Consider the following 26732-nt stretch of genomic DNA (forward strand, 5'->3'; position numbering starts at 1 on the left):
TATATCTTTAAAAACTTGATTTAATCAAATTATTTAAATATTTAAGAAAAATTTGTTAAATTCAAAATGTAAAAAAAAAAAAAAAATCGAAAGAAAATATAACCATGGGTTTGCTACTAATAAATGTTACAAATTTAAGACTCTCTAAATATACAATCTAGTCTAAAAGCTTTCTAAATTTAGAATATTTGTTTGAGTTAAGGATTTATAGAATATAGCAACATGAAAGTACTTCAAAAACTATGACTGTGTATTTAGATCACTCATGTAAGCTACAAAATCCATTATCAAATATGTTTCAAGCATTTATTGCACATACAAGTTCTATATCATAACAAAAAGTCAAATATAGGGCTATGATCCCTATCCTCTTTTGAGAACTCTCCTCATCAAAGCAGTAGTGGGTAGGAATTGGGGGGATGACTACATACACAGAACTCTTTAAGAGATCGTATTTTATATAGACATTTAACCTATGGATAAGTGAAAGAGCAGGCTCTTGAAGACTAAGGGAAAAAATCCCACAAATATGGATAAAAGATCTAGAATCAAGATCAGAAGAATCCTAAGGCAAAGATAGCAAAAGTGGATTAAATAAACAAAAGGATTGAGAACTTAAAAGATATAAGAGGGTGTGTGTTGAATAAAATGCAATGCCTGAATTACAGTGCTTCTTGGTCTATATGTCCATCAACAGAGAATGGGCAAAGAAAATGCATTCATATACAATAGAGTATTGCTCTGCCATAAAGAAGAAATAAAAGAGTGATTTGTGGAAAATGATTGTACCTGAGATCATATTTTTAAGTGAAATAAATTAGATACACAAACTTGCAGGTAGAAAAAAAAGGAAAGGGGATTCTTTTCTTAAAGTAAAGAACTAAATGAAGAAAATAGAAGGAAAAAAAGAAACTATGCAAAAATCTAAGTACTTATAGAAGTCACAATGATACATTTCATTTATCATAAATATCTCATTGCTATTATTTACTGTTACATATCTAAATGTAGAAAAAGCTAATAAAATTATGGTAAACCAACCATAATTTTTTGTTTGCATTCACTATATAACTGTAAGCTAATATAGTTAATATAGTTCTAATTTATGTTCTGATAAGAACATGGTTAATAGTATTCTATTAAGAACTTTTAGGGGCCAATAAGATAGCTCAGCAGACTAAGCACCTGTTTAGGCAAGTGCAGAGACCAGGATTCGATCCGTGGCACCACATGCCACGACAAGCTGGCCACTGTGGACCTGGTGGCACATGCTTGTAATCCCAGCACCAGGGAGGCTGAAAATAGAAGGAATGACTATGAGTCCAAGCTGTGTAGCAAGACCTTCTTTAATGTACCAAATACATTAAAGAAGAAAAAAGTATTTTTAAAACCAGCTATCAATTATGACTGAGAAAAACTGAGATAACAGTTACCTAAGTTAAATAAAAACATGCTCCTTCCATCACAGATATACAATTGTTTAATTCTATCATTAAGTTCTCATTTTAGCAAATTCTTAAATGAATGTATTTAGATTCAAACTATATTGGTAAGTTTTAGGTGTATAATTTTTTATGATCAAATAGCATATTGAGGAAACATTTAAACAATATAATAAAAATTTAATATATTTGATTAGAATTCTGTTTGAATATTATTACAAACATCAGATTAGATTGCTTTCAGAAAAAAATACAGAAAAAAAATAAAGATAACTACAGAAGGCAAAATTACCCAAGAATTTGCTAAGAAAAGAAAAAAATATTGACGAAGACAGGGTTCTCTTTGCCTTGATGTAAGTAGATTTTACAAAAACCCTATCTAAACTGACTCTGAAAGTATTAAAATATCTAATTTACACTAAGTATTTTGCCTACCAACTTGTCAGAAAAACACTTAAATAATTTTTATGTAACCCTAACTCAAACCAACTCATACCAGACATTTATTTCTTTGATACTAGAGTATTTCATTTGTATTCAAGTCATTAAAAATATTTAACTAAATTTTCAGTTTTTCTAAATTGTTTATATAATTTAAAGAAAATTCCTTTGAATTTGCTGAGAATTCATACACACGTACACATGGGTGATCAAAATATATGGTTAATGTTTACTTTATAAAAATGTTACAGTAAATTAACACACTGGCATTAACTCCCTCATACTACTCCTCTTTGCTTGAAACACATCCATGATTCTTACTTTCTGGAAGCAGTTCTCAACGTTCTGTTTCATGAGTGCTTTTATGAGATGTGATAAAGCATACAGTGACTGCTGGTGAAAGTGCTACTCAACAGAAGGCAGGCTCATTAACATGTTTTGGTGTGTCTTCACCTACTTCATTTGTTGGATCTGGCAGAGTGTGACTTGTGGCTCTTCCACAGTTAGAATGAACACGAAACATAAATGCTTCAAATCCATTCAAGGCACTGAGGCAGCCATGACAGCACAACTAAAGATACTCAAGAATGAGGACTTTCACAACTCTCTCAGAAAGGTGCAAGAAAAATGGAGTATGTTCAGAGTGAAAGGGAAGATTTTAAAGGGGATTAATAGCAATATGTAAATATGTATTGTATTATTATTCACTAATACTGTGTGCACATGTGTTTTCTAATATGAAAAAAGATCACTTAAGAGAGGCACAATTAAGAAATAGCTAAAATGTAGAAGTGGTGTGAGCTTAGTGTTAGAGCGTGTGCCCAGCATGAACAGGGTCCTGGGTTCAATCTCCAGTACAAAAAAAAAAAAAAAAAGTAATGAGTCACAAAGCCATCTTTAGATGGTGATTAGGGATAGAGAAAAAAGGAGAAAAAAAAAAGACTGATAAATGAAATAACTAAGCCTACAGACATTTATCATGATGCTCACTGAAATGACACAATTTTTATAACTTCTCAAAGTATAAGGCTTGTAGTGAAACTAATTGCTCAAACGTAAAGAGATAAATGCCAAATTCTTAAAGACAGATACAGAAGGCCTCATTGTGCAAGGAAATATGTTTAATTTTTTAGCCTGAAGGTATTCAATTTCCAATTCAAATACCATTAACTCACTTTATCTTTCAAACATCTCATTCATTCATATCCTCAATTTAAATGAGTTCCCAAAACTACTAAATGACAAACTCAAAAAAGAGACTAACCTTTTTGAGAGCTCCCACATGTTTCCAGGCTGACCTATCTTCCTCACTGCATTTAACTGAAAGTGCTGCAAGAGCCTGTGTATACAGTAGGGTGAAAAGTACCTTCACAATGCAGGTAAAGTGTTCTACAGGAGAAAGAGAACATCATTATTTCTCATCATACCTATATTTGGAATACAGGTATATTGTACACAAGATAACTTCAGAAACATATGCCTTTCCTTGCACATGTAATTTGGTTTTGTTCAATACTTAGTTAATAAACTGAAATTATGTTATATTTGCTCCCTGACAGATCTGAAATTATGAAAGCAAAATTCTTCTACACATTCACAGAATGGCAATTAAAAGCACTTAGCAAAGTGGAAAGTCGGCTTTTTAAGAAAAGACTGGAGAGTTCAAGCCTCTGTGAAACCTTAACAAATACCTTCATTGGTTGCAGGTTAACAATGTTTGGGAGTTTTTTTTTTTTTTCTTTAACCAACCTCTACTGTAAGAAAAGATCTAATATACTATGAATCAAAATATAGATCTTACAAAAAAAAAAAAATCAATGAAAACTACAGCAGGGCCAGCAAGTAGCTCAGGCACCTGCTTAGGCAAGTGGAGGAACAGGGGTTCAATCACAGGTACCACATGAATTGCTGGCCCCGCCCCTGGACACACTGTGCCAGCCACCAAGACCTGGCATAGTGGCACATGCCTGTAATCCTAGCACTGGGGAGGCTGAAAACAGGAGGATCACTATGAGTACAAGCTGTGTAGTGAGACCCGGTACCAAATATATTTTTTTAAAAACCTACAGCAACACAAAATAATAATAAACATAAAAGTGGCTGGCCCCTTCTTAAACATACTAAACAGCCCCTTCTTAAACATACTAAGCACTTAATGATACTTTAATGACCATAATTAACATTTATATTTACTTAATAACATAAAAAAATTCTCTCAAATGTCTGTCCTCAAAACAGTCTCAATTGGACAACTGAGTTTTAGAAAGATGTGCTTATGATATCAAAGCTAGTAAGTATTCAGGATTCTAAACTTCAATCCATGTAATTTTTCTTCAAATTTAATATTCCTATTATATTATGCTGCTCACTCAGGAAATGGGTAATTTCCATTTAATCAGTTGCGAGAGTGAGAAATTTGTAGATATCCTTGATATACTTGTCTCTTTTTCCCACATGAAAATAATCACCAAGTTCTGTCAATTCCACTTTTTAAGTATTTCTCACAGCAGTCCCTACTACCTGGATCAGACTACTTCCAACTTTTCTTGCCTAGAATTATAATCCCAGCCTACTTGGTTTTGTTGGGACTCCATGACCACTTTCAGGTTTGATGATTCATTACAAACTCATAAGACTCCACATAAAGCCATATTAACAACCATGACTTATAATAGCAAAGATACAAGTTAAAATCAGCAAAGGGAAAAGGCACATTGGGTGAAGTCCAGAAGAAATTTTCGGAGTCCACTCTCCTAATAGCATCACACATGAAATGCACACCAGGAATCTCACTGGAGAGATCCCTCACGGGGTCAGTGCCCGACATGTGCACTGGGGGCAGGATTTTTAGCACCCTCTTGTCCAGCACATACAAATTCCAGATTTCCAGGTAGAAAAAAATGATGCTCAGTACAAAGTATATTATTTGAACAAAAACATTACGATAGTGATTCTCACTAGTTTTGAAAATGGTAGATTTCCTTCCAAAATCCAAGTTCCCTAAAGCCTGATGAGGCCTAACTTTGTAAACTTGTTAATTCTTTTCTGCAGTCAGATATTTGTAGCACCTTTTAGTCCCCTGCAATCTACATTCTTTATTATAGCCAGACTAATCTCCTACCTTTGCATTTCCTAAGGTATAACTGACAAAAATTATATATATTGAAAGTATACCTGATTGTTTAATATAAGTATATATTATACATGGTTGCAACAATCAAGCTAATTACCATATCCACCACTTCACATAATTACCTTTGTGTATGTAGTGAGAATGCTTAAGATCAACTCTCAAACAATTCCAAAGATACAACACTGCATTATTAAAAAGTATATATACTTCATATAAGATAAGAACAATCCATAACTCATTCATCTTATACTGAAAAGTTGTGCCTTTGACCACCAGTATCTCAGCACCGCCTCTTCTCTTTATCCCTGTAAACACTGTTCTACTCTCTTTTCCGAGTTGCACTCTTAGATCCCATACTGCACTACACCTGGCCTCATGTATCTACAAGTTTCCAATCTGTGGAATCAATTACCTGCAAAGAAAAAATATCTCAGAAGAAAACTTGTGTCCCACATGTACAAACTTGTTCTTCTCATTACTTCCTAAACAATACAGTACAACTATTTACACAGAATTTAAACTGCACTAGGTATTATATGAGTACTTCCTATAAGGGACATGAGCTTTTCAAATTCTGGTATCTTCTTGGGATGTAGGGAATTGTACTGGAACTAAGTCCCGGAGGATATTAAGGTAAACTCTTGCTCTGGAAGTGGCTTAATTCATTTAGCATAATGTCCTCCAGTTCATCCACATTGCTGAAATATCAAGGTTCCCTTCATTTATTTTGCCTAGAAACCACACTAAGATATGGCTTCTTCTCATTTTGTAAACCATACTTCTTATTAAAAAGTAATACACTAAGCCAGGCGTGGTAGCACACACCTGTAATCTCAGCACTCAGGAAGCTGATACAGAAGAATCACCACAAATTTGAGGCCAGTTCAGGCTACCTAGTGAGTTTAAGGCTAGCCTGAATCCCATAAAGAGACTCTGTCTCAAAAAAAAAAAGGAATACACTAAAAAAATCAATAGTTATTATAATCAGAATTATAGCTATTTGTTATGGAAAACCACTAATTTCCATTTTTAATCACTTTGACTTTGTTGGCATTTTTTTTTTTTTTTTTTTTTAATTTTAGGGAAGGGTCTACAGGGTGTTCAGGATCTCACTACTAGATCAGACTCATAGTGATCTGCCTGTTTACAGTGTCCCAAGAGCTGGGATTACAGGCATACACCACACCCAGTCTCAATTGCCATCTCAGTGCACTGCAGGGCGGGGCCAGCTCTGCAGGCCCAGGGATCAAACCCGGGGCCCCTGCTTGCAGGCAGTTTAATCCACTGATTAAACTATTTGGCAGGCCCTTTGTTATCACTTTTGAACACTGAAGTTGGAAGTCAAAACAGCCTAACCTTGAACTCACATTCACTCATCCTTTAAAATTTACCGTATTACATACCTGTAGTAACGCCACAGAAGGAATAGAAACATTATGTATTGCAACATGTACCCCCAAAAAGGAGATAAAAGAATGGGTAGAAGGGGAGAAGGAGGAAAAGGAAAAAAAGATTTTAAAAAAGGAATTAAGATGTTCCATGTATATATACCAACTTCCCACAAGAAATATAACATTATGTACTAATTAACTAGAATAACAGATAGATAGATAGATCGATCGATCGATCGATCGATCGATCATTCCAGGAATGATCACATATGCTTGTAACTCCAACACTAGAGAGGCTAAGACAGGAAAGTCTCTATAAGTCCAAGGACAGCCTGAATTACTCAGAGACACCCTATCTCAAAAAAATAAATGAATAAACAAAAGAATGAATGCATAGATAAATATTTGTGTGTTTGCTGAATACTTTCTATGTGTGAAATAAGTGTCTTTGGGGAACCTTAAAGTAATCACTCACATGAAGTTAAAGTGTACATTAGGTAAAGAAAGCAAAACATTTCAATCACAATTATCAACATCTTCACAAAGGAAGAAAAAGATATCTAGTCTCAGTGTGTTAAAACAAAAAATCATGAGCAAAACATAAGAATTTGAACAAAATCTACTTGGAATATCTTAGAGACAGACTGTATTCAATGACAAGGTTTGGAAATATGAGTCTGGGCCTTAAAGAGTAAACTTTCCCCTGGGATTATATATAATTTATGCTGGTGTGATAGCTCAGTGGCATAAGCACCTATCTGACAAACACAAGGCCCCAAGTTTGATCTCTAGTACCACAAATAAATAAACAGAATTTACATTCTTGACTTACTAATTTCAAGTGCTATGAGGAACTAAGCTATTACATGGTACTATATCTAACTCAGTACATGTTATTTTATTATTTATGTGCAACTCACATGGAAAATTTGAATGCCGTAATTCATGAAATTAAATATTTCAGTAAAAATTAAGTGTAACTTTTTGTCCACATTTCCTTTTTCTTTTTTTTTTTTCCATCAAGACAAAAAGCCTAGAGATGGAATAAATAGTTCAAAGGGTACTAAAATTATCTAGGAAAAGGACTTGACTCTCTAATCACACCAACAAAAACTGAGTAAACCAGAATTTCTTTAATAGTAAGGCATGCTGAGAAATCAGAAAACTGAACATTTATCAAGTACTCACTCTATGACTCATGTTGCATTTTCTAAGAAATGACCAATCTCCTGGAGAAACAGTTATTAAGCTACCGCTTTAATTTCACTAACAGATCACACATTTATTTACTCACTTTTCTACAGGCACATCCTTTGTAGAAGTGAAAAATAAGACATAAGATTCGGATACTTTTGTAAGTTTTTTTGCCAAAATTACTTGAGAGTTAAATAATAAAAATTTTGCAAATTTCTTCTAGGCCAAGATAGAGTGTGAGTTAAAACAATAAAACCCCTACACAAAAAAGCGTACATGAAACAGCTATCAGATGGTTTATTCTTTTCCTAAAATTACAGTGAAAAAAAATTTTTAAATGTACTATTTCACTGTTACCAAGAATACTTTGCATATGCCACAAGTAAACATCAAATTTTGTTTCCTTTTTATGACCTGGAATTTCTAACTATGGAATTTCTGACCCTCCAAGAATTCTAGTCTACAACAAAAATTACTTAGTGATTTGCTTTTCTGTGTGATAAGCTGGAGTCTATTTTCTCTTCAGTGAGTGAAGAACCCGAACAGTTTAACAAGACTTTATTTGCTTTCGTCAAAATAGAACCAATAAAAGATCTCAAGTCCATCTAACAACTAACAAAGTAGTTACTGCTGTGCCATTGGGTACACTTCAAACCATTGAAGTTTGGTTCTTACAAACTACAAACATTCTCAAAGAACATTATACAGGAGTGATCACAACATAAAATCTAAAGATTCAAATGAAAGCCATAGCTTTCTTGAATTTCAAAATGGAAAATAAGCAACTTAACAAAAAGTAAGACCACTGAATTTTTAAAACATCCATTCCATTCTGCAAATGTTTAAACGTTTACTGAGGATATGATGAACTATGCACAAGGGCTGTTGTGGAGGATCTGAGTATCAACATAGAGTGATATTATGTCAAAAAGACAAGTATCAGAAGAATGGGCAAATTATTATGGGAATGAGAACAAAGGATATCTAAGAGAAAGGCTTCCAGGAGAAGGATCACTCACAAGAACAGATCACAAGAAGTGATTAAGTGAAGAGTAGAGAAACGGCAAAATGCAGGGCTATTAACAAGTTTACAACCCTCTTATCTTAAACATAATAAGCAATCCCTTTGAGTTACTCTCACATAAAGTTTCTGTTTTCTCTGCCCATTAACTTTTTTAAAAAATATGGAACGTTTCACAAATTTGCGTGTCATCCTGGCGCGGGGGCCATGCTAACCTTCTCTGTATCGTTCCAATTTTAGTATATGTGCTGCCGAAACAAGCACTTTACCCATTAATTTTTTTTCCTGTATTTTAGGGAAGGGTCTACAGGGTGTTCAGGGTCTCACTAATAGATCAGATTGGTCTGAAGTATACCCAATCACTTGTAGTGATCCACCTGTTTACAGCCTCCAAGAGCTAGGATTACAGGTGCACGTGCCATGCCCAGCTCTCAATTGCCATCTCAGCACACTCTGGGGGCGGGGCTGGCACAGCAGGCCCGGGAATTGAACCCTGCTTGCGGGTGCTTTAATCCACTAAACTAATTAGCCGGCCAACACTATGCTTCCTCATCCCACTATAATGTGCTAATTGTGCAGCTGCAAATGCAACCTTCTTATTGCTATCCCTTACTATAACACTATTCATTTCTGGCCAATAATTCTCTATAGAATATATAAATAATTAACTTTTTAGGGATCAAGATCCTTTTGAACATGTGGTATAATGAAGCTACTCAGAAAGAAATACTGGCACACACATAGTGATCATAATATGTTTAAATTTTTAAAAATGTATTACAGTAAGGGACACACTGATATTATCGCCCTCAAAAAAAGGATCTTTACATTTTAAAGATGCATGCTTAAGAATATATAGATAAGATGATATGCTGTCTGGAATTTGCTAAAAAAAAATAACTAAGGGATCAAGGGAGGAGAGTATAAATCAGGACAGCGATGGCAAACCTTTTAGAGACAGCTACCTAAACTGCAATCCAAAACCCACTTATTTATCTCAAAAAGCCAACACTGTGAACAAACCTAAATGCTGAGATTTCAGGGTTTGGGGGTTTTTTTGGTTTGTTTGTTTGTTTGTTTGTTTGTTTGTTTGTTTGTTTTTGCAGAACCAGGGATTGAACTCAGGCCCTTGCACTCGCCAGAGAAACACTTATTCCACTGAGCCATATCCCCAGCCCCTGAGATTTCAGTTTAAAAAATAATTCATACCTTAATGTCTTTTGTCTTAAGAGAAGAACAAGTAGCATGCCTGCCATAGGTTTGCCACCACTGGGTTATGGCATAACTAAGACAAGGCTGGTCATGAGCTGGTAATTGGTAAGTAGGACACAGACATTCATTAAACTCTACTTTTTACTTTACATATGATGGATAAGATTCAGGACATAAAAAAATCAAAGAAAAACAAACATTTGTGTTTAATACATTTAGCTTGATTGTGTGATGAAACAATATAAAAGGATCTTTTAATCTAAAAACTGCTTTAAAAGCATATAAGATATCCAGATAGGTCTCTATGTCAACCTATTGCCAGACAAAACTGTGGGAACCACTTAATAGTCTAATATATAAACAATACAAATTCTTCCTTTCTTTTCTCTCCTTTTCTAAGCATCAGTAACTACAATTATACAAGTACATATTTCTACAATAAAAACACAAACACAATCCTCAGTAGTGCAAAACAAAGACAAAAAACAAATAAAATACTATAGACACAATGAAGGCTACCAACTGTTAATTGTTTTGCCAACTGAGGTACAAAGTGAAAATTTCTGTTAACAATACTATCTCTGTTATTTATCATTTCCCACACTTCAAAAAGCTATCTGAGGAAAATTAAAATTACTTAATATAACTTCCTAATATAGTTTAAATATAGGGCTTCAACAAATATTCAATATGTAAAAGGGAAAAAACAAAAATAAAGAATGCCAATTTGGGGAGGAAGGCTTGGCCCTAAATTGGAAGAATTCATCACTATAACGACATGAGCAATATATTATATACAATGTGACAGTATGCTTTGTTTCGTTTTGCTTTGCTTTTTTTAAGACATGGGCTGGCTATAATTCGAGTTGGCCTTCAACTCACTAAGTAGCCTAGGCTGGCCTCAAACTTCTGGTGATTCTCCTGCCCCAGTCTCGAGTGCTGGGATTACAGGTGGACACCATGATACGCAGCAGCAGTTGTATAAACGTAGTGCAGCACTGCGGTTTGGATCTTGCATGTGCTCTAAAGGCCCATACATGAAAGGCTTAGTGACCAGTGTATGGCCTTGGTGGGGGTGGCAGAACATTCAGGAGGTGGAGAGGTTTGTTCTACTGTTCAAATTTTCATTTGTAATAACACTTCAACTTTTTAACACAAAAATTTTCAATTGTATTCCCTTTGTTATTAGACTAAAAAGTTGAAAAGCTTTTTTTAAAAGTACCTTTATTTCATTGTCCTTTTTTGGATGATTACCATATACTTAAAAAATGCTATTTTTCACACAAAAATTCCCATCAAACTGAATGTTGTACCTGTTCCTATAATCTCTAGGCTAGTTATAACATACAGTACCTAATAAAGTACCTGAGTTATAAAGCCATACCTTTGCGTAAGGGTTGTGGCATCATTAAGATCTGGATGAGCAACAGAGACGTTACATCATGATAAAGAATTGGAACTTCTGGCTGATGTTCTTCATTTCCCAACCTAAAAAAATGAGTAAGCACTTTAGATAATATTGCATATATTTTCTAATTCATTTCATATTTCACATATTATGTCTATGAAACAGAAATTTTTTATAAATCTCAAAGAAAAATGTTGGCAGTCATATTTGCTGCCTAAGAATACAATTTTTAGGCTCATATTTTTATTTTTTCAAATTGAAAGCCTGATACAGAAACTTTATTGGCTTACCAAAATAAACAAGTGGCATACATTAACTTAATTATAAATCTTCCTGATCTCAAAATAGAACTTAAATGTATTAAATGGAACATAAGAAAATTAATTTCCCTACAAATAGGAAGGCTCACAGGACACTATCATAGACTAAGCACTAAGGAATGAAAAAGTTCATGCTATAAAACAGACAGGTAGTTTAAAAATCAGTCACAATGGTTCACATCTCATATTGTCATGGTCTAGTTAATATCTCATATTAAAAAGTTGTTTTCACTTTATAGTTTTTTGTTTTTTGGTTTTTTTTTTTTTTTTTGGTGGTACCAGGGATCGAACTCAGGACCTTGCACTTGCAAGGCAAGCACATATTCCACTGAGCTATCTCCCTGCTCTTTACGGCTAACATAAAATTAAATAAAATCTCTTATATATGGAAATTTTCCAAATAAGATAATGTGGGGGCCAGGGAGATAGCTCAGTAGAATAAGCGCTTGCCTGGCAAGCGCAAGGGCCTGAGTTCAATCCCCGGTTCCGCAAAAAAAAAAAAAAAAAGATGACAAGCAGACAAAATTTAAAACACAAAATAGTTTTAAGAATGTATACAAGATATTTAAAAAAGAATATAATAAAATAGAACTTATTCTAAAATAATTTTTTAAAGAGCATTTAGACCAAGTTTTTCAGTGTTAGAAATCCAACCTGGGGCATCTCACATGCAAGTCAAGTGTGCATGAACTCCTGAGCTACACTTTTTTTTTTTTTGCAGAACTGGGGATTGAACTCAGGCCCTTGCACTTGCCAGGGAAGCGCTTATTCCACTTAGCCATCTCCCCAGCCCCCTGAGCTACACCTTTAACCCAAGGAGAGCATGTTTCCTTATTGTAGGCATAATTTTTAATGTCAGACAACAAAAGTAAATGTTAAAGTTCCAGAACTATCTAAATTTGTGTGATACACTTCTGATTAAAGATGGGATGAGTTAACTCTTTTATTTATTAACTCTTTAATTAGCTCCATCATTGAACGAACGGTCATAGATCACTGACTATATACAAGGGAATGGACATGTTGGTAAATCAATCAATCCTGGCTGCTATAAAGCTAATAACAGCTAAAGGAAAGCCACGCTTTGAATCTCTCCAAATATCTTAGCACACTGTTATCTGTCTTCCTCTCCAAGGCTGTGGGTTCTACTACTATCTCTCTCTCAAGTCTAAGCTTCTCTCCCCTCTACAAGTCCAGGCCCTGAGAAGAAAACAGAAGGCAGAAAAAAAAATAGGGAGAGAAGAAAACAAGAAGGGAAAAGGAAAAGGAGAAGAAAGGAAAGAAATAGGGAGGAGAGGAAGGAAAAAGAAGGTAAGAGTCAAAGGGGGGGGAAGAAAAGAATAAATTAGAGGGGCACCATTCTATTATTCAAATCCCCTACAGGACTAGTTTTCCACGTCAACAATGGTTTCTTAATGTAAAATTCAATGAACATTTTAAATCCTTATCTTATTGACCCTTACCTCGACTTTACACATAGTTGAATAGTATTGCCTAGAAAATTCTCATGGCTTTTGTGAAATGCACCCCTAAGTTCCTTTCCACCTCTCTGATGAGTCTTCATAGTTGCTTCCTCTAACAGCTTAGACACACTACTGTTCTTTCAGGCTCTAATGCTCCCTATCTTTTTATACTAAGGACTTTTAATTTTTAAAAAATCATTTGTTTGTTTGGTACAGGGCTTTACTACGCAGGCTGGCCTAGTAGTGATCTTCCTGTCTCAGCCTCCTCAAGTGCTGGGATTATAGGCATGGGCCACCACATCTAGTTTCAGTGGTTGGCACAGTGTGTTCAGGCTTCTGGGCCAGCAAGGTACGTGATACCAGGGATCAAACCTGGGTCCTTATGTTTTTGTTTTTATGCTCCTAAAACCCCTTCCAGTGTGTTCCTCTTTATTCATTTTCAGAGTACAAACTTAAACTTGGATAGGCTGAATTAACGCAACCCACCTCTGGCAGGCACACTCAACATGCTGTATAAAGTATAACATTCAATTTATTATTTCTTTCTCAAGAGAGTTTTCTTCAGTCCATTAAGACCCAGCTCCCCTTGCATGGGCTCTGGTGGAGGTCATGGGGCAACACCAGCAGGTCTAAATCGGGGTGGAGTTCGGTCCTTACGGGCTTCATGCGATCAATTTCTGACCACTTTGCTATGAATGGTACAACTCACACGATGATGCAGCTTCACATACAGCTTGGGAAGCACATAACCGTCGAAGACACTCACTTTGGAAATGTCTCTGATGGCGGCGGCCTCCACTATGTTCCAAATGACAAACTTCTTAATAGCCTTATCCTTGGGTACGCACCAGGCGCAGTTCATGCAACAAATAGGCTGCACATGACCACGGCCCTTTTTGGCACAACCGTTGTTCTTTCCTTTTTTCATCATCTTGGAAAGGAGGACCCGAAAAAGCAAACCTGGGTCCTTGTGCTTGCCAGGCAGGCGGTTTAAACCACCGAGCTATCTCCCAACCCCTAAGGGCTTTTCCTGAAAGATTGTCAATACACAAGCACTTAGTTTAAATAAGTGGGATATAAAATTGCCTTAAAAATTAGCTGGCTGGGGAAGGGTGGATAGCTCAATGGTCTAAACACCTGCCTGTCAAGAGCAAGGACCTGGGTTCAATCCCCAGTACTGCATGCACTGCTGGCCCCAGAATCCTGGACACGCTACACCAGCCACACGCCAATAATCCCTGCGCTGAGGAGGCTGAGACAGGAGGGTCACTATGAGTCCAAGCTGCATAGTGAGACCCTGTACCAAATAAATAAATAAAAGATTAAATATATATATATATTAACTGACTACTTGCAAATAAAAATTGTATATTCAGGTGAAAATTCTAAATATATACATAAACACACACATATATTCATTTTATGTATGTGGTACAACAATGTTACAAATCTTAAGGCTAGGACACACTAATTTGGTTATATTAAAAAAAATCAGACTTTACAGAAGATATATGTATTCGAAGTTAAAAGAAATACATACAGCCTGATTAAGTTGGCTACATAAAAATTTCAAACTTCAATAGGTCCAGAAAAGTGACTATAAAGTTAAAAAGTGACACATTTCAGAGAAAATTTTGAGCAACTATAACATAATAAGAATCAATACAGGGCTGGCAAGATGACTAAGACCTGCTTTGATAAGCGCAGGGACCAGGGTTCAATCCCTGGTACTGCATGCCACGCTGGCTCTGTCCCCAAGGCGTGCTGGGCCAGTGAACGAGTCTCAGTGTGGTGATGCATGACTGTAATCCCAGTGCTGGGGAGGCTGAAAACAGCAGAATCACTATGAGTCTGAGCTGTGTAATGAGACCCTATACCAAATACGTAAATGAAAAAAGATTCAATACAGTATTTTACATCATAAAAATTATTCAGATAACTTTAAACAGATGCCAATGAAAAAAATAGTGGTCCTAAAAATGTAATTCATGAACAGCATATACAAATAGCTAATAAATACAAACAGCTAATAAGCTCAAAAATATTGAACTTCATCAAAAACCAAATAAATTTCTATTACAGTAAGATCCCATTTTTATCATATTAACCAAAAAAATATTTAACAGCAAGATTTAGGGGCCGGGAGATGTCTCAGTAGAGTAAATGCTTCCCTGGCAAGCACAGGGCCTGAATTCAATCCCTGGCTCCACCAAAAAAAAAAAAAAAAAAAAAAGAGCAAGATTTAGAGAAATGGAGCTACACTTATATTCCTAGTGAGAGTTTATAAACAGTCTTTTGAAATGAGTTTTATACTATGTAAAACTGAACCTGACACTCAGTGTTTATCAAATAAAATAATAAAAATTTTAAATGTATGTGCTTTTCTCTCTTATGGCATATGGATGTTATTTTGTAGTTCTGGGATTATATCTGACGTGTCATAATATTATACAATATTATGACAGAAAAGAAAAAAATTAAATGACTAACAAGAAACTAGTAAATAAGAATTCGGTTGTCATGTGTTAATTTAAAAAGCAGGAGGCCAGGGAGATAGCTCAGTGGCACAGGGTCTGCCTGGCAAGAGCACCAGGTCCTGAGTTTCATTTCTAGTACTAATAAACAAATAAATATCTGATTTGAAATTCATATGGTATGGTTAATTAGCATTTTAAAATTCAAAATATATGCTTCAAAAGACTGTAAAGAAATGTCTAAAAATGTTAACAGTAATTACTACATAATAAAATAATTCTGATTTTCATTTTTTTCTTAAACATCTTTGTAAATTCTAAATATCACATAATAAAATATAATCATAATAAAATAATAGTGCTACTTGGCCAGTAATTTAAAAATAGCCACTGTGAGGACACAGAAATGGACCTTTCCCAGCACACAGTAGACATATAATCAGAGTAAATGAATGGCTGGGTGATCTCTGTATTAAAAGTAAACCACAAATTTTGATTTCAGGGCTTACTGCCATCTTTGTGATAGTTATTTTTTAAAATGCGGAATATTTCAAAATACTTAGCTATCCCCACTGAAATCATGAACAAAGTAAGGATGTACACACACACACACACACACACACCTTTTCAAGATCATACTCAAAGTACTAGCTAATGCAGTAAAATAAGATAAACGAGAGATGTACATATTGGGAAAGAAAAATATGCCTTTGTCCACAGATAATATTATTATCTATGTAGTATATCTGAAAAAAAATGATTCCAATTCTGGGGACTAGTCAGAGATTATACCAAGAATGCAGGACAAGATTAATATTAATCACTGTCACATACTGGCAATGAACAAATAAAGTTTGAAATTTAAAACAGTAACATTATATCAGCACCCTCAAACTAAAATATGTAAGAATTCATAAGAATATGAATCCTGCAAGATATGTGTAAGAGTTATACAAGGAAAATAAAATTCTGAATGAAATAAAAAACTAAATGAAGAGACATTTCATGTATGTTGACAGTGAGATTCAGTATTATCAAAATGTCAGATTTTCATAGTTGAACTATAAATTCAGAGCAATCCCAATCAAAGGCCTAAATAATTATTTTATGGATATGAAGAAAATGATTGTAGGTAGGTGTGATATCACACACCTATAATCCCAGTACAGTGGAGGCTGAGGCAGGAGGACAGCTGCAAGCACCCAAGTGGACGATTTAATATAAAGCTATAGTAATCAAAATGAACTCTAGGCTAGCCTGAACTGCACAGCAAGACCCTATCTCAAAAAGGGAAGAAAAAAAGGATTCTAAAATTTATATGGAAAGATAAAGATCCAGAATAGGTGGGCTGGTGAGATAGCTCAGAGGTCTAAAATGCCTGCTTAGGCAAGCACAGGGACGACGATTTGATTCTTGGCACCAAATGCCACACCAGCCACGCACCCAGCATGGGCTGAGCCACACTCCCTAAAAAAAGACCCAAAGCAGTTAACAAAAAGTATTAAGAGAAAAAATAAAATTGGAGAGCTGACACTACCCAAGTGGACGATTTAATATAAAGCTATAGTAATCAAGACAGCACAATACTGGTGAAAGGACAAAGAGATCAATGGATCAGAACAGTCAGTTCATCTTAGACAAAAGAGCAAAGCCAATACAATGGAGAAAAGGGAGGTTTTTCAACAAAATCTGCTGAAGTTCATGGACATCTACATGCAGAGAAGAGGGGAAAGGAAAAGAGGAAGAGGAGAGAGCAAAAGAATGGAAGGGAAAGAAAGGCAAAGGAGTTACTGGTAGTGAATAAGTAAGATTCAAGTTTATATCTAGACCTATGCAAAGCATTAGAAATAACTAGGATAAGGTAAATTCCAGATAAGTAGTGTACAGTATTTACTAACATCTTAATGCTTATTAAATCTCAGTGTTTGAAAATGACACAAGCCACCAGCCAGTATTATGGAACAGACAGTACATATATCTATTACACTTTAAAGTTTTAATTCACCATCATTAAGCTTAGATTTTTTTTGTTTGATGGACATCTTTCAACCTCAGAGAGTTAAACATTGTAATAGCTTGTTTCTATACTGCCTTGTCCTTAAAGTCCAGCTAGGAAAAAAAAAATACTAGGTGAAAAAAAAAAAAAAAAAAAAAACAAAATTAGGTGATATCAAGAAAAGTTATTTTTCCTTACCCTAACATCCCAAATACAGCTTGCTGTTTTTGTTTACAAACACAAAACACCCACACACACACTGAAAAGAACAGAACATTAGTTTGTGGCACTTCTGCCAAAAATTTATAACCTGAAACTAACTGCTAGGAACAGATTTGAGTTTTTGCACAGTTCTGGATTTATTTAGTAATGTGGGGTCATATTAGGGTCTTTTGGGGTTTCCTACATTTATTAGGTTGTTACTTTCGTGCATTTGTTCTGTCACTGGCTGATTTAATAGGTGTCTATGTTCTCTCCCTTGTCTGAGCACACTAGTTTCTTTACCTCAACTCCCAGAGCATTATCATTAGCACATCCCTTTATTCTTATTCCAAATACGTAAAAACTCTTCCTTCCAAATTTGTAAATTCCCCAGGCTTAGCTTCCTCAGGGTTGCTTCTATCTTTTCTAGTATTATTTCTTGATTCTCCTCAACCTACTTCTTTGACTGTTTTATATTTACCTAGCTTATTTATTATCCTTGCTATCAGATAGTTCTGACTAACACATAGCTTTCCTTAATCACAAAATAAAGCCCCTTTCTCCCAAACCTTGCCCTTTACCCCACAAAATACCCTCTGAAAACTCGCAACCTAACTAAAAATAATCCAGTAAAATCAGACTTCTCATCAACCTTTTCTGTTCGTCTACTACTATTCCCTCCTTCAAACCTTCCCCTTAGTGTCTAACACACCTAATTCAACCACGACCCATTTTCTCCTCTCCAACACACCTATCTCACTGCAGATCACCACAAGTACTAAACTGCCATAGTGTGCATACAGAATAGACAAAGGGAGGAGGTATAGCTGCAAAGAATACCATATAGAGTTTTATAAAATTTAAATCTCAGGATGCTGTTAAAACCAGAAGTAATTACTCTGCAAAACAACAATAAAAAAAATCACTTGAAGTAAAAGAAGAAGTAATACTAGCCCTGAACATACAAAGCTGAAAATTATTAATGAGAAAGCAAAATCGTATTAAAAATCTCCATATATGCCAGAAACTCTCATTTCTCTAGTCCCCAGTCTGTAGTACCTCCTTCCAAAAAATGAGAAAAAAGAGGGGGCCATATATAATTTTTGAAAGATGTCTATACATAAACAAATAAGCACAGGTACACACAGGAGAATGGGGAAGGAAACAGAAAAGCTCTGAACTGTCCCCCAACTCTCCCAAGGCAGAGCAAGGGGTCACAAAAGAAGAAAACAAATATTAGGCAGCAGGAATCTGTAAAAAGTTCAGAGAAAGGATAAAGAAAACAAATGAATTCAAAGTGGAAATGAACCAAAAGTTTACAGCAATTTCACTCAATATGCCCACAGTGAATTTTAGGGCAACAGGTAAAAAACTGAACAAGCTAACCAAAACAGTTCAAAAAAGCCAAAAAGAAAATAAGAGAATAACAGATGACTATCTAGCAGCTACTAGATAACTGGAGTTAGAGAAAAACAAAAAGATAACACAGACAGATTGACCAACATACAAATCATAGAAGAAAATTTCCCAAATATAAGAAAAATATTTAAATATAAGTAAGTGAATTCCAGACAGCACCCAGGCCCAGTATGTGAGTGGAACTGGCTGGGGCCCTCCAGACACTTCATTCCAGCCAGCACACAAGCCCAACAAGTAAGAACCACCTGGGACCCACTGGATCCTCACTCCAGCCAGCACCCACGTCCAACGGCATGGTGTGGAACTGTGCAACAGAACTCCCTGCAGAAAGGCTAGAGGCAAGAGCCACCCAGCTGATCAAGGAGCACAACATGTCGCCAGAGTGGAACAACAGATTCATTTCCAAGGGCTCAGCAGGATAGAAGTGGAGCACAGCAGCTAGACCCAAGCTACTCCCACCTGGATGCATTTCAACTCGGTAGATCCGGACCTGGTGCTAAGGTAATAACTCTACCAAAGCTCGACACCAAAGGTCAGAAGACAGTGCTATACAAAGTGACAAAGAAAAGGAGAAAAATGCATTCTCAGGCCCCGAGCCCACCCAGAACAAATGCAGGAGACAACAGCATAGCAGAAATTGGAAATTACACACCTGAAATCTCTGAAATAATAGCATCCAAAGTAAAGAAACAACTGCAGAAAGGTATAGAGGAAATCAGATCAGAAATAATTTCTGAAGTAAAAAAAGAAATAACTATAATGAAAGTACTAAGTGCTTCTAAAGAAGACACTGCTAAAAAAAAATACAGAATATAAAAATGATGGAATCCTTGAATGAGAATATAGGAAAGAAATAGAATGCATGAAGCAGATTCAAAGTGCTATACAGGAAATTAAAACCTCAATCACAAGCTGATAAAACCATTTGAATGAAAATAAAAATAGACTTTCAGACCTTGAAGACAAGGTTGCAGCTAATGAAAAGGTAAGAAAAGATCTCTTAAAAAAAACTAGGATGTAGAAAAATAATTCAACATCTGCAAAACAATGCAAAGATGATCAACATAAGACTAATAGGCATCAATGAGAAAGGAGTCAATACAAATGATATAAAAATATGGGCAAAAGTAATAGCAGAAAACTTCCCAAAAACGGGGAAACAATCTGACATTCAGAAAACCAAGGCATAGAGAACTCCAAATAACATCAACCCAATTAAATTCACACCGAGGCATACAATAAAGATCACAGAAATTCAGCACAGGGACAGTGTACTAAAAGATGCTAAAGAAAAGAAAAAGATCATATTTAAAGGAAAACCCATCAGAATAATGGCAGATTTCTCTTCACAAACTATCAAGTCAAGAAGAGCATGGAGCAAAGTACTTCAAGTCTTGCTAGAAAAAAATTCCAACCCAAACTAATATACTTTGCAAAACTCTCTTTCAAGTTTAATGGAGAAGTGAAATACTTCCATGTCAAAGAACAACTAAAGAATTTCATGATAACAAAGCCAACCCTACACAGACTACTAAAAGATATTCTAGAGAGGGATCAAAATGACCACAACTCCATGAATGAGAATGGAAAGAACTCACCACATAAACAAACAATTAAACATAGGAGAAAAAGAGGTATACAACAGCAGTCTTTGAATTATTCTTTTGTATACAACAGCAAAATATTTCCATCAGCATATTCTACAATGGACTTCTCCTGTACCCTATGCCTATGGGTCATGATTCTATCCAGGTCTACATGGTGGATATCAAGGAAATAGCAGCAGCTCAGTCCCACAAGTGACACCTGGCCGCCAGTAAGTTTCATGGACACTGTACACGTCCACCACATACTAAAACTTTGTACACAATCCTACCCCCAAACTGTTAGAAGTGCTGGTCATACATTTTAGTATTTTTATTATGTTTTATTCTTAGTAATTCTATACGATCATGAAAATTTTTCTTAGTTGATATTTTTATCTCTATTAATCTAATCAAATACTGTGTGAGTACTCTGAATGGATCACAGATTTGTACAAATGATACATACATTCTGGCCTTTTAGTTGGGCCCACAATTTAATTTTAATTTTTGAAAATTATTTTGAAATATTTAATTTTAAATTAATATTTAATTTTCTGAATATTGTTTAATTTTAATTTTTGTTTTATGATTTGTAGTGTTTCTTTGACTTACAGTCTACTTATAAGCCACGGTATTATATTTTCTCCTAGTATTAGAAACTTTAAAAAGTGTATTTCCATTTTCCATTGACTTTATATTAGGTCTTGTCTTTTACACACACACACACACACACACAAACACACACACACACACACACACACACGAAAAAATATGCATATACCTGACATAAGATTGATACTGTTTTGTGGAAATCTTCAATGACCTTTTAAATGGATTCGTCTAATACAATTATATTTTACATAGTCTTGCATAACTACCATTTTGAGAGCTCTTTATTCTGTATCCAGGACCATACAGCAACTTCTCTTGCCTTCTGGATTACGGTCTTTGTTATTTTCTATATGCTATGTCTGGAGGTATAAGAATATTACAAGTTTGTATAACTGAAAAAATATTTTACTTTTAGTTTTCAAAGGTATGTTTGTTAGGCATAAAATTCAATGAGAATGGATCTTTCTTTTTTTTTTTAAGTCCTTTGAATAAATAAGTCTAGTTTCTTACCCACTTGTTCTTTTTTTTTCTAATGTGGAGTAAGATGCTAGTTAATTTTGTTCTTCCATAGTTAATTTTTTTTTCTATGTATATGCCTTAATGATTTTTTTCTTTACGATTAGTTTTTGACAATTTCATTTTTGTGTATCTTGGTATGATTTTATTCATATTTCTTGTGCAAAAGGTTCATTTTTCTTGGAAATGTGGAGCTATAATTTTAACTAAATTCAGAAATTTTAAATATTTACATATTTATTATCTATGTCCCCTTCTACTTTGAGAATTCTGATTACATGAATATAAGTTTCTGATTTGGGCACAGAGTGAACTATTATATGACTGATCTGTAAAATCTTCTTCACGTTTATTTTAGACAATTTTTATTGTTATATTCACTTAAGTTTGTAAATAATTTCTTACAATGTGCAATCTATTATTAATCTCATGTTATGTATTCATTTCAGAAATATTTTTCTAAAATTCACTCTGTCTACATCTTATATCTTTCACACGTCAATATTTGTCTACAATTTTTAATTTTGCTATATGATTATTGATTTTCAATAGTTAATAATGAACTAAAAAATAAATAAATATAAGTAATGTTTATAGAACAACCATCAGTTATAGTTTAAAAAAAAAGTTATAGTTGAAAAAAAAAGTTCACCAAGGCATACCCTTATTAAATTACCAAATTGGGGGGGAGGGGAGAGTTTTAAAAGCAGCCAGAAAAATCACATGTAAAGGTAAATCAATTAATTAGAAACATGGCAGACTTTTCAACACAAACTCTAAAGACCAGAACAGATTGGACAAAAGTATTTCAAGCCCTAAGAGCAAATAACTGCCAACACTGCAACTACCTTTCAAAATAGTAGCAGATAAACACAAAAACTAACAAAAAAAAAAAAAAAATCAAGAAAAGAAAACCAAAGGACACTCCAACAGATAAAGACAACAACAGTAGTAAATAACAGACACATTTCAGTAATCTCTCAATGTTAATGACCTTTTAATTAAAAGATAGAATGGCAAAACAAATGAAAACAAAGAATTTCACAATCTGTTACACTCAAGAAACTCATCTAATCCAAAAAAGTAATGATAGATTAAAAACTAAAGGATGGAAAATGATTTTTCAAGCACCATGACCCCCAACACAAGCAGGGATAGCAATTCTTTTTTTTTTTAAAGAGTAAAAAATAGTATTAAAATAGAAAAATTACAAGTGATACAGAATTTCACTTAACAAAATATGAATTCACAGTATTTGTTGTAATACAGTGTTTTCTTCCAACCAGTTGTTCACATTACCAGATAAAAGCATGTAAAATTAGAAAAAAAATATGAAATTAAGAGAAAAAGGTCAGAGAGACAGAGAGAGAGAGAGAGAGAGAGAGAGAGACAGAGACAGAGACAGAGACAGAGACAGAGAGAGACAGAGAGAACGAACAAACTAAGCATTAACTTCTCCTTTCTATAGATCAGGATAAATCCATAGTACAGTTGTCTAAACCATCCTGCTTGCATACATAGGCATACCTCTTTCCTTCACTATCTCTCCTGTCCTTCTCCTCAACTCAGTAATTCCTTCCTTTTGAATAGGTTCATTCCCTTTTCACAGTATCTGTTGTACTCTTCAGATTTTATTTTCTCTTCAGGTTCTCACACTAAGGAGACAATATGATGTTTGCTCATGCAGGTCTGATTTATTTAACTTAAGAGTATAGTCTTTAGTTGCATCCATTTACCAATAAAACCTCAAATTTATCCTATTTTATGGCTGAATAATACTCTATTGTGTAAAAATACCACATCTTCTTTATCCATTCCCTAATTAACAGGTATCTAGATTGTTTCCAAGATTTAGCTCTGCCAAATTGTGCTGCTATAAACATGGGTACACATATAACACTGGGGTATGATGTTTTCAGTTCTTCTGAAAAATACCCAGAAGGGGAATAGCTGGGTTGAACAGGACCTCCAATCCTAGCTTTTTAAGTAATCTGCACACTGATTTCCATAGTGATTGTGCTAGATGCACTTTCACCAACAGTGAAGAAAGGTTCCTTTTAGGGATAGCAATTCTAGTATCAGATATAAGTGGTAAATTTCAAGCTAAAATTGATTAGAAAAGAGAAGATTATTACATACTAGTCATCAATAAGAGATGACACTGATAAATATAATAAGTGCACCAAATAATGGGGCACCTATGTTCATAAAACAAAAACTGCTGAAATTAAAAGAGCAAAGAAACACTAATACAATCAGTTTGGGGATTTTAACACCCCACTTTTACAAAAAGATAAATCAAACAATAAATAAATAAATAAATAAATAAATAAATAAAGGGCTAAGCAGTTCAGCAGATTAAAGTGCCTGCAAGCAGGTGCAGGGGCCAGGGGTTCAATCTCTAGGCCTGCCCTGCCAGCCCTTCCCCCCGAGCACCCTGAGATGGCAATTGAGACTGGGTGTGGTGGTGTGTGCCTATAATCCCAGCTCTTGGGAGGCTGTAAACAGGGGTATCACTACAAATCCATCTGATCTAGTGGTGAGACCTTGAACATCTTGTTGACCCTTCCCTAAAAAACAAAAAAAAAAAAAAAAGCTGAACCATGCCCTTTAACACATGGACTTAAAGGATATATGTAGAGAGAGTATGGCACTTCTTTATAACAGCGTATATGTTCTTTTCAGCAGTACATGGTACTTTTCTCCAGGTGACATACTAGCCCAGAAAGCCTGTTTAACTATAAAAGAATACAAATTACCTCATACACACTATCAGACCACTGTGCAGCAAATACAGAAATGAAGGACAGAAGAAATTTTGGAAAAGGCAAACAAAAGCTTCTGGAAAATTAATAACATACTGCTAAATAGTCAATGGATCATAGAAAAAAAATCAAATTTAAAAATTTCTGGAAGTCAATGATAATGATGTATGTATAACTCATAGACAGTATGAAAGGAATTCTAAGAGAAAAATGTATTGCAAAAAATGCTCACATTAGTAAAACAGAACAAGCTCAAATAGGCTTATAAGAAAACTTAAGATACTTGAGAAACAACAAAAAATCAGCCATACAACAAAATTAAGAAGGGAATTATAAAGATGAGAGCAGAAATGAATGAAATTGAGAAGCTAAAAACAAACCAACAAAAAGAAAAGCTGGTTCTTCAATATAGATTATATATAATCTATATACTGATTTTATATAATTTCTTATAATAAATAATATACAGATTTATATAATTATATACATAGATTAAGTCCATAGCCAGACTTATCAAGACAAAGCAAAAAGGATTCACATCAATGCAAGTAGGAATGGAAAACTTGAAATCACAACAGATACTGTGGAAATCCAGGAAGACAGTAACTACTTCAGAAAGTATTTCAACAAATTAGCAATTGTTAAAGAAATGGACAGACTCCTAGACACACACAAACTATCAAAAGTAATCCAAGAAGATATAAACAGCTCAATAACCCAATAACAAGCACTGAAATTGATATAGTAATAAGTAATCTACCAACTAAAAGAAAATCCAGGACCTGATGATTTCACTACTGGGTTCTATACAGCCTGCAGAGATGTTACATCTCCATACTCCTCAAGTTCTTCAAAGAAATTAAAAGGAATGGAATTCTCCCAAACTCATTTACGGAAGTCACTACGTATCACTGATTCCAAAACCAGAAAAAGACTCAACTTAAAAAAAGAAAAACACCGGTAAGTCAACCTCCTTAATGAACACAGATGCAAAAATCCTCTACACAGTTTTAGAAATGAAATTCAGTGCATTACAAAAAGATTGTACATTAAAAAAAAGATTGTACATTATAATAAAGTAGGTTTTATCCCAAAAATCCAAGGATAGTTCAACACACCTGTCTATAAATGTAATACATTTTATAAAGAGAAGATCAAAAACAAGGTGAAAAGGCTTTCCACAAAATCTGATATACCATTTATGATTTTTTTTAAAACCCTGAAGAAACAAATATAGAAGGACCATACCTGAATATGATAAAAGCTATATATGACAAATCAAGAGCCAGCATGATACTAAATAGGGCAACACTAAAAGCATTCTCCCTAACATCAGGAACAAAATAAGGATGTCTATTATCACCTCTTCTATTCAATGTAGTACTTGAAGCATTAGCCAGAGGAATTAGGCAAGAGAAAAGAAAAAAAAAAGAAAGAAAGAAAAGAAAAAGATAGATATAGGGAAGGATGAACACAAATTATCATTGATATGATATTCTACACAGAAAACCCAAAGAACACCATCAAAAACCTCTTATAATATCAAATTTCAAAATGTAGCAGGATATAAGATCAACACACAAAAATTATTAGCATCTGTGTACGCAAACAATGAACAGGATAAAGAGGAAATTATGAGAACAGTATCATTCATAGTACCTTAAAGAAAAATGAAACTACTTAGGAATGACCCTAAACAAAGAAGTGAAAGACCTCTACAAAGAAAAATGCAGTATTTTCAATAAGGAGAGGAAAGGGACATCAGAAAACAGAAAGATGCCGTCCCCTGCTCCTGGATAGGCAGATTCAATACTATCAAAATGGCCCTACTTCCAAAACTATTACACAGATTCAATCCTAATCTAAATACCAACAGCATACTTCACAGATTGAGAAAAAATCCTAAACTTAAATGGAACTAGAAGAGATCCAGAATAGCATTTTGGGAAATAAGCAAAGCAGATGGCATAACTATACCAGACTTCAAGCTATACTACAAAGCTTTAGTGATAAAAATTGCATGGTACTAGAACAAAAACAGATACATGGGCCAATGGGACAGAATTAAGGATGTAGAAAATTTCCCAGACACATTAAGCTATTAGATCTTTGACAAAGGGGCCAAAAGTGTATGCTGG

General features: G+C 34.6%; 1 protein-coding gene and 1 non-coding gene across 2 annotated transcripts in view; both read right to left on the reverse strand.

Annotated features, from left to right (window-relative positions):
• Positions 1 to 26732, reverse strand: part of Ubr3 (ubiquitin protein ligase E3 component n-recognin 3 (putative)) — a 187218-nt gene that overhangs the window by 23688 nt on the left and 136798 nt on the right. The window contains exons 27-28 of the mRNA XM_023719126.1: positions 11219 to 11322; positions 3148 to 3272 (exon numbers count right to left, since the gene is read on the reverse strand). Coding sequence (XP_023574894.1) covers positions 3148 to 3272; positions 11219 to 11322 — 229 coding nt within the window. The remainder of the gene's footprint in view (positions 1 to 3147; positions 3273 to 11218; positions 11323 to 26732) is intronic.
• LOC111817669 lies at positions 8780 to 8886 on the reverse strand. Its single transcript, XR_002821809.1, has one exon. It is a non-coding gene; the product is annotated as a U6 spliceosomal RNA (small nuclear RNA).

The sequence above is a fragment of the Octodon degus genome, unplaced genomic scaffold (genome assembly GCF_000260255.1).
Source record: "Octodon degus isolate 3935 unplaced genomic scaffold, OctDeg1.0 scaffold00065, whole genome shotgun sequence".
NCBI classification, from domain to species: domain Eukaryota; kingdom Metazoa; phylum Chordata; class Mammalia; order Rodentia; family Octodontidae; genus Octodon; species Octodon degus.